This window comes from Pituophis catenifer, unplaced genomic scaffold (assembly GCF_029215685.1).
Source record: "Pituophis catenifer annectens isolate HBS135680 unplaced genomic scaffold, rPitCat1.0.hap2 SCAF_2, whole genome shotgun sequence".
Classification (NCBI taxonomy): domain Eukaryota; kingdom Metazoa; phylum Chordata; class Lepidosauria; order Squamata; family Colubridae; genus Pituophis; species Pituophis catenifer.
Genome location: NW_027256882.1, coordinates 130,949,774 through 130,959,302, shown reverse-complemented (window position 1 = coordinate 130,959,302; position 9,529 = coordinate 130,949,774). Strand labels below are relative to the sequence as shown.

The following is a 9,529-nucleotide window of genomic DNA, read 5'->3' as shown; positions in this document are numbered from 1 at the left end:
GAAATGGTGAGATGGCTGTGAAGAGGCCAACAGTACCCAGTTCAAGCCACTTGCCCAGTGAAAGTAGCTCTGAGTAATCCCTGAGACCTTGTTAGTGCTTGCTCACAAGAAGCCACATCCATTGTTGTTTTGTCGACATAATGCACATACAAAGTCCACTTCTCCCTGGAGCTAGTACAAGGGTATGGTTTTTTCTTCTTCCTTTTTTATGTATCATAAAATCAAACACCAAATACTGAACCCAAAATAAATGGTGGGAGAGAGAACTACCATCACCACCTCACAAACCATCTCACTACCTGCACAGACCTAAGCACAGGTTAAGCCCTGAATAGCTCTGTTGTCATGCTAGAGCCAATGTGTTTAACAAACTACATTAAATGGCCTTGTCCCATGCTCTCAATCCCATTGAGCAACTACTCAACTATCCTATCCCAATACATTTGTTAAAGTTTGTGCCTATCGAATTAAACTCTGCTTTATATGTTTTAGATAACGGGATGGCGTGTAACATTTTAGACCAAAACAACTGGCTATGATGATGAAATTCATCAACTTATGGCATCGACAAAATGAAAAATACATAATAGTAGGGGGAAAAAAACTTTAGCATACAAAACGTATGCTTAATTTAATGGCTTACTATTTTGAACCTGAAAATATTGTGGGGAGCCATTATTTGGAGGGCTGCATGTGGCAAGTTTGAGACCCGAGTTAGAGGCTAGTAAGTTGTTCTATCTTTAATAACATGCTCCTAGGCTCTCCTTCTAGTAAGATATAGTTAGCTAAGTGCTGCACTTTGTTTGTCCATGTATTTCTTGTAAATAAATCCATTGTTACACATGCATAGGATCTAGGATCCAGAATTCTAGTTGATTAAACTAGGATGCAAAAAAGTAAATCTTACCAGCTGGTAGAGTCAACTAGGACGAAATTGTCAAACAAAGGTCTGATTGAAAAAGTACATCTTTGTAGGCAGTGAAACACAATGATTCTTTTGTGCAATAAAAATACATTCTTTATTCCCAGAAAAATGCAGGTGGCAGAGAAATCTTCAAATAATTTCATTAAAGACTTTAAGAGGGAAGCACTAACATAAGCCTAAACATTATATAGAGTTTTTCAAAAATCTATCAAGTTACACTACTGTGTAAAAATAATTGTGTGTTATTCTACAAAACACCCAACGCTATGAAAATAATACTCATGCCCTACTACCGAGTCGGGATATTGCAATTTAAACTTTATTCAAGATTCATTTCAGCTAGATACACCAAAATTCTCTGCCTTTTTCCAGTCCTCTAAACTGCTTATGTTTTATTCTGAATCATATAGCATGGTGCCATGCCACTTATTAGCAATAACTCCCTTGAAAGTTGTAATAAATTATATTATGATTTGTATAATGATGTTACTAATGGACACCTAGCTAATTCAAAGAGGTAGACCTACAAACAAATTAAGATGCAGCTTGGAGGTATTAGCGATCAATAACTAACTGCACTGATCTGTCCCCAAGGTAAGTAGGTGGAATTCAGTTTTCTGGAAGCAGTTTGAATTTGAAACAAGCTTTCTGAACCTTGAATGTGCTCTAGTAGTAGCCTGATGGGAGTTATCCATGTTGTATTCAGAATCAAAAATGATCAAGGGCTATTACAACTTGTTCAGAAATAAACTATTGTACTTCTGGAATGCTCAAAATAACTTGTTCCAAAATCAGAATCAATCATTTTGAAATCTAAATGTTCCATGACAGAAGTTTTGCACATCTTAATTACAAACTAAGTTGGAAAGTCAAAATGGGTGTACGCATTTTACAGAAACGTCGAAGATGTAATAGTATTTGAATGTTGCTGGAACTTCTGTTTACATTCCAGTCTTCCTCACACACATCTATATTCCTCACAGATTATTGTAATTAAATTCCTATAGTAATATTAGTACAGTATTAAAACTGTACAAGCGTTAGGGAACATTTGTCACAGCCAATTCACAGGCAGGTGAATTTACTATAATGTAAATCTGCTTCATCTCCTTTGGGTAATGCCACCACTGCCAAAGAATTATTTAGAACAGTGATGGCTTCCGATTGTTAACTCCAGTTGTCCCTCATATATACCGATAGGTGGCATATTAAAGTTTCATAATCTTTCTGGAATATTTCCCCCCCCCCCCCCGTGTTTGACATCTGCATGGGATCATCCTCAGCCTAAATAAATGCTAATAAATTGATGCACACATTCTATGGTTATTATGTAATGTACAGTATAATTCAAAATCTCCCAATGAAATAGTAATTTGTAGATTTATAATGAAACAGTAAAAAAGGGACATAAATAACCTGATGATTATTTATAAAAACTACAAACAAAAGGATGGTTTTCCTGTCATTTTCAACTAACTATGGAAATAACAGCCAGCTTTGAATGCTATCAGATGAAATTGGCAAGATTGGGGGGGGGGTAGAAACTATGCAATAGATATGCCTTTTAATGTATCCATTGCTCTTTACTCTTACTTTATATTTTTACTAGCAATATTTTTCTATTTTCCTTTTATTTTCCCCCCAGCTTAAGGAACAAATATATGAAATCACTATTGCTAAATTTGTAGGTTTAGTTGCTATTTGCATTTTCTCTGACAGGCCAACTAATCCATTTGAATTTCTTTTGTTATGGGTGTTATAGCTAGTGTTTTTTTTTTAACCACTATTACGGAGGAATACTGTTTATACAGAAAATACAGAAAATTCCAAATATTAAGCATTAATATTAAGAAAATAGAATCCATACCGTTAAAGTATTTAATCTTATAAGCACCCAAAAATAAAATGAAGAAAAAAGCAAAACATATACAGGGCAATATGCTGCCAAATACCATAATAATTTTCTATATGTGCCATACTAGAAAACAACTTTTGTTTGGCATCATGGATACAAGTCACCTCTTTGAGATAATGCTGCTGGTTTTGGACAGAACTTTACAAATTCCTAAATGTCTTACATTGAAGGTAGTAGCCTTCAATGCCACTAGGCTCTTGGATTAAGCTATTTGTCAACTGTGGTTCAACAGGCATGTTAAATATACAGTATTTTGAAAAATGGCTACTTACAAAATACTCTTTCATGATGTCCAACCTCAGCCATTTCTTTCAGATATTATTATAAGAAAAAACACTTATTCAATATGTTTCTATATATAGCCTGATATATTAGTTAAATATCATAGAAACTGCTTCTTTAAAGGCTAGGATAAAAAACAAGGCACACCCAGGTATGTCTACTTCACAGGTTTGTGATGCTTTTCATTACAGCATCTTATGTTGTTTTACAATAACCCTCCAAGGGAGTAAAACACCCAGTTTCATTAAGATGAATGCACCCATTTGAAGTCTTCATAATGTAAGACAGACAGATTTTTTTTTCATGTTACAGGAGATCAAAACTTAGGAACACATCTGTTAATCCGTGACATATCTGTGAGAGAAAATTTTAAGCTATATTGTATATAGTCAGCTCATGTCTTCTTTTTTTCATGTAATAATAAAACCAATCTTCCCAAACATTATACAGACTGCTTTTCAAAAACTCTTTCCCAGCTACTGCAAAATCTGATACAATCTTAAGACTTTCTTCAGATCTGCTATGAAGATATCCACTCCCTCATCAGTCAGATCACTGACATCTGGCAAGAAGAGATCTGATTTATCAGAGGTAATTGAATTATGTGACAGAAAGTGCACACCAATTTTATTACAATAGTTTACCATTATCTTGTTAACCAGAATTTGAGCAGTTTCCGTATATCTAGGCTTTGGATCGTTTTTCCAAATACGTCTTGGTAACAATGAAGACCAAACTATAACAGTATCTGGAAATGCTCTTTTAAGAATGCCTAAATCATTTTTCATTGAGATAATGACTGAAGTATTATTTTCGGGAAACAGATCATCTTCACCAAGATGAATTATTATTACTGAGGGAGGAGATCGGACATGATAAATTTCATGCAAAAGAGGTATAAGCTGTGTCCACATCATGCTCTGTATCCCATGCCAATACACATTTGCCCGTGAAGTTGAGATGCCCAACTGCAATCCATGTGGGTGACTTTGCGCTCTTTTTTTCGATGCCAAGATCACAGAATTCCCACATATCCATACTTCCTTTGGTGCAGGTTGCACATTTCCAACACCTAAAAGCAAAATGTCACATTAACTCCTTTGATTCAAGTTCTACATAAGTTTACTCTTCTGACATCGGAACAGCAATAATCCCTCTTGAAAGTAAAATATTATAAAAATATTACTATGATGGACAAATTATATCAACACTCAAGTGGCACAAAAACATAATTCTTAAGATATATGTACTGATTAACAGAAGCAGATGAAAGGAATTTTCTCTTCATATTTCTGGGCCACCACTATATATGACAAGCAAGAGCTTGGCTTATACCAGTGGTTCTCAACCTCTTCTTCACCATTGACATCTTTTAAATACCTTTTGTGGCCTCAAACCATGGGCAAGGATCACCAAGACTTAAAGTTTTAACTTAAATCATAACACTTCAAGACTTCATGGACCCCCAGGGATCCGCAGACCATAGATTGAGAAAAACACTGTCACCACCATTAATTTTCCACCCATTAGCAGCAGTAATATATAAGTAAGAAAAATCATAGTAGGAACAGTGGTATTCACAGATTTGTGATCTCTCGTAGTGCCATCTCCTATGGAACAGCCTTATCTTTTGCAATTTAGAGAACCCAAGATCTCTTAGCCTTTCAGAGGACTGGCCTTTTCCACAGTTATTAGGAACAGGGCCCCAAAATATGTGTATTTTTGTACAATTGTTATATAATGTCTTAATGGCTTTTCTATTTGTTTATTTTTAATTCCGATCATAGAGTTTTTATAACAGCTTTGTACCACATAGCATCCAACTTGTTAACTGTCAAGATTTCCCCTATGTATTCAAAATGGACTGTAATTAATATAGGTTTTGGTGTCATTTTTGTAAACTGGCATTTTAGTGGTACTACTGCTATTATATTATTATCCTTGGGATGGTGACATTATTCAGTGGGTGGCATTTCCTTCTTTTGAGAGCAGTACATTAGAACTTCATGTTAATATGTGCCATTATGTATATGGGTAAATGACAATAAAGGCTATCTTATCTTATTATTTTTGCATTGACTGCTTGCCACCTACAGTTATGTATTTAAGATGGGTAGTCAGTCATTTTGAGACCACCACGTGTGTGTTAATATAGCAAAAACAATTTAATCTGAACTAGAGAGAACGTAACAGCTGTGTTTGTGGCATCTCTCTGGGGCTCAAGAATCAGAAATACCCAGCTGTTGTCACCCAGGAGTAAACTATTGCAAGAATCATAGAATCTCCATAAACATGTAAGAATCACACTGTCTTTCCAATTCTGAATGGGGAAAATGTGAAAAGTTAAGATGAAGGGGCTTATCTTTAAAGGATTAAAGATCGAAAAATGGGGAAAAGACAAAATAACAAAGATCCATTTTGGCATTAGTATCTGGGAAGATTCTATAGCAGATCACAAAATATCTGATTTACAAGGAGTTTGAAAACTATAAGAATTACACATAAGTCAGCAAGAATTTATCAAGAACAAATCTTGCGAGAGTAACCATATTTCACCAAACACTACTGCTTTGTGTCTCATTCTCAGCACCACACTTGAAGGATTTGGAGATATCAGGAAAGGTTCAGAGAAGGGTGACAAAGATTATCAAGGGACTAGAATCTAAGCTTATGAAGAGAGATTGAAGAAGCTGAAAAAAGATGACCGAGGTCAGTATGGTAGTCAACTAAAACACCAGAAAAGATGCTACATAGAAAAAGGTCAAGACCTTTCTTGTGTTGGGGTACAGGAATAATAGATTTAAGTGATAAGGCAGGTTCTGATTAGAAAAATTAGATATTAGAGGGGGGAAAATCATAGTATTTGGAGAAGTGGTATGTATGCTCCCATTCCTTGGCTATATGAAAGCCAAAGTAAAAACAGCCATTTGTGGGAAATGGATTTGAGGGCCAAAATAGCCCTTTCTAAATCAATGATTCTAACTCTCTGTATTTCCTAGTCTTGGTAATTTAGATTAAAGCTGCAAATATGATGGGGGTACACAATTTACAGTGAAACATGCAGTTTCAGAAGAACAGAACAGAATAGAATAGGGGATGGGGAGGAATGGAATAGAAAGGAACAGAACAGAATAGAATGAGCTGGAAGGGTCCTTGGAGGTCTTCTAGTCCAGCCCCCTGCTCAAGCAGGAGAATCTATACATTTTAGATAAGTGACAATATAGACCAGGGGTCAGCAACCTGTGGCTCTGGAGCCGCATGTGGCTCTTTCACCCCTCTGCTGCGGCTCCCTGTCACTCAAAATATGCGTCACAACCGTCAATGTGCGACACCTGCCGGCATACGATTTATTGAGCTTTTCAACCCCTGGTAGGCCAACTATGGATAAATCCAAGAAAAGAAAAGTTTCAGGAGAAAACAGAACGTTTAATTCGACTACATATGCTAATTTAGTCAGGCTAATTTAATATGCTAGTCAGGCACGGGAAGGGTTTTGTGGTTCCCGGTGTTTTCTTTTCTGTGGGAAATGGGTCCAAATGGCTCTTAAGGTTGCAGAGCCCTGGTCTAGACTCTTCTTAAAAACATCCAGTGTTGGGAGCGCCCACGATTTCTGGAGGCAAACTGTTCCGCTGGTTATCATAATTTAGTTACACATTACCTTGCCTTTTCAATAGCTATAGGGAGGCGACAAAAGATTATGAAAGGACTAGTATTGGTCACTTCACATTATGTACCTATGGATCGAGTGTTTGTCTGTCTCTATCCCATTAATTTGCACTAACTTTCCTGGCAGAAGTCTAAAGCCAACAAAGGTTTTGCACATTATGAGGGCAGGGTATATAGGTAGAAGTTTCTGCTCAAGAGGAACGCAAACATTTCCAGATTTCCTTGGAAAGGAGGCGGCGTCGACCATTCCAGCGGTTGGTTGCCTTACTTGACTCACCTTCTGCGGAGGGCACCACAGTGATTACAGCCGTACGTTTCTCACCGAACACCTTCTTCCTTTGGTCGTGTCCGGCCACTAGTGGGATCTGTTTCAAGTTTTCCCTAGAAACTACTCCTTTGCCACCATCCAAGTTCAAGGCGGGAACAGGGGATACCGTGGCCGCCGGACCCAGCAAGCCACGTCTACCGGCTGTTATGACTGCGTCCAGGGCTTTTATGAGAGAGGAGTTGGGCGGGTTGCCCTTGGGGTCGGAGGGCAAGGCTTCTTTATTTCCCATGGCCTGATAGAGACCCGGGCTACCGTCGTTGGGCTTAATGGGTACCATGGCAGGGGAAAAAAACCAGGTTGTTTTTCAACGGTTTCACTTTCAGGGCAGAAACCGGGGACGAAAGCTGCCTCCACCGTCCAAGGACCGTCCTTCAGAGGCCGGGTGAGTGGAAAATGCTCCACCAACTAGAAGGAGCCGAGGACTTTTGTTGCGGAGCCACGATAGGCGCAGGGGAAAGAGTACAGGATCTTCTGGGCTGAAGCGGCAACCGAGTCCTCTCCTTGCCCCGTCCACGCCCGCGGGTGGGTGCGTGGGGAGGCGCAGCCAAGCACAGCGGTCCGTTACCTTGGAAACCACTTCCCGGTCACATTCCCTCTTCTAATCCCGATCCAGGTTTAATCGAGAGCATCAAAAGAGAAACCGCGAGATTGAATGTAAAACGGCTCCTCCCGGCCGCCGTAGCTTTTAAAAAAAAAAAACGCCCAGCGGTTCAGAAATGCGCGTGCGTATTAGCTTCCGCTAGGTTCTGTAGAAATATGAAAATTTAGAAGAGGACGGCGCGCTCGCTTCCAAGTTCCTTGAAATCTTTTTTTTTTTTGTCTTCTGGGAAGAATCGAGCGCTGTAATAGAAAAACCTCGGGCTAAATAACTCAGAATGTTATTTTGTTCTTATTACAAAGCAAATGGTCTCGCTTACATTATGTGAAAAAATTTATTTATCACAGCAAGATTAGCTATTGTGCTTTGAATTTTTAGTCTCGGAAGATATATAAGCAAGAGAAAAAAAACCAACGATAGTTGAACGTTGCCAAAAGCCACAAGCGCAACAGCAGCAAAACCCATCTCCCGCAAAGAACATTATTACTTCCCTGGTTTAAATATGTTTAAATATTTCTAACATTTTAAAGAATCCCAAACATCCCAAATAAAACCCTCAGTTAGAAATGCCGTCAACTCTTCCATCTTTCTTAGCTAGTTTATGGTTTGTGTTTTTCCCGTGTTTTAAGAGCGGATCCCACTTCCGCTAGAGAAGAGGAAAACAGAGTAAACGACCATCTTTAATGCAGGAAGTTGTAGTGGGTGAGTTATTCTTTATTTTCTTAGATCTACATTCCTTTCTGTGAACTCGGCAAATAGGCGCTGCGCTCCGTTTCTGGTCTGCAGATCATGAGTCGGTGCTCTTCTGAGCGCTGCAAGAAGGCGCATGCGCAAAAGGAAAGGTTGTTTGAAAGAGTGCTGTCTTCTCTGTATTGCATCCCTTGCGCGGGGTCTTACTAGAGTTTATGAGCTAGGCGGATTTTTTTTTTTTGGTGATACTGTCCCAGCATATCTGCCTGGTTCACAAACGCACTAAACTACAAAGACTGTGTTTGCATGGGCCATCTTATCCTGGATTAACTAATCTCGATTTGATTTTGATTGAAGAGGGGTGGGGAAATTGTTCTCATTACATAACAGTTAAATGAGCCTGGTGGCTCAGCAGACTAAAAGCATTGTGATTAACACCAGCTGTCTGCAATTACTGTAAGTTCAAATCTCACCAGGCTCAAGGTTGACTCAGCCTTCCATCCTTTCTAAGATAGGTAAATTGAGGACCCAGTTTGTGGGGGCAATAAGCTGACTTTGTATAAATATACAAAAGTATGAAGGCTATTGCTTAACGTATTGTAAGTCGCCCTGAGTCTCCGGAGAAGGGTAGCATATAAATCAAATTTAAAAAAAAAATGTAACTGGCTACCTTATGGCTCTGTTGTATTAGCGGCAAAGCTTCAAGTAGTTGTGGCTTCAGCCTTCCTTGAAATTAATTGGGACCATATGGTTGACATTAATGCTTATGCCATCTCAAAGGCTAGTTGCCTTTGTACAAGTGCAAAACTTGATTTGACTGTTGCCTTCAAAAGGGTTTTGTCAAGCTGGGGAAAAAAAACTTCAAATATTTAGCAAATTTGCACTATTGCAACTAAAAATTGATAGTAAATTCCAAACTGGATGTAGCATATAACAATAAACTGCAAACTAACCGGCCTACATTGGGCCTATTCTGTTGGGCAACTCATTTTTTTGTTATTGATTATTCTGTATGTTGTGTGAACACAACTAAAAAGTGACATTTTTTGAAAATCAACTTTATATAAATTTATCTTTATAAATAGCAAAACCGAAAAAAATTAAAACCGAAGCCGCACTGAAATT

General features: G+C 38.3%; 1 protein-coding gene across 1 annotated transcript; it reads right to left on the bottom strand.

Annotated features, from left to right (window-relative positions):
- Positions 1–2,824: 2,824 nt before the first annotated feature.
- LOC139310444 (uncharacterized) lies at positions 2,825–7,742 on the bottom strand. The gene is made up of 2 exons (XM_070934599.1): positions 7,066–7,742; positions 2,825–4,194 (listed from the first exon to the last, which is right to left on the bottom strand). The coding sequence occupies exons 1-2, from the start codon at positions 7,391–7,393 to the stop codon at positions 3,599–3,601; spliced, it is 924 nt and encodes a 307-aa protein (XP_070790700.1). The 5' UTR covers positions 7,394–7,742; the 3' UTR covers positions 2,825–3,598.
- Between the last annotated feature and the right edge of the window lie 1,787 nt (positions 7,743–9,529).

Bases quoted from the DNA above. Each gene is read 5' to 3' on its own strand.
- LOC139310444 (XM_070934599.1), bottom strand. From the start codon at position 7,393: ATGGTACCCATTAAGCCCAACGACGGTAGCCCGGGTCTCTATCAGGCC. The intron at 4,195-7,065 runs GTGAGTCAAGTA...TTTTGCTTTTAG, and splicing joins TGTGGTGCCCTCCGCAGAAG to GTGTTGGAAATGTGCAACCT.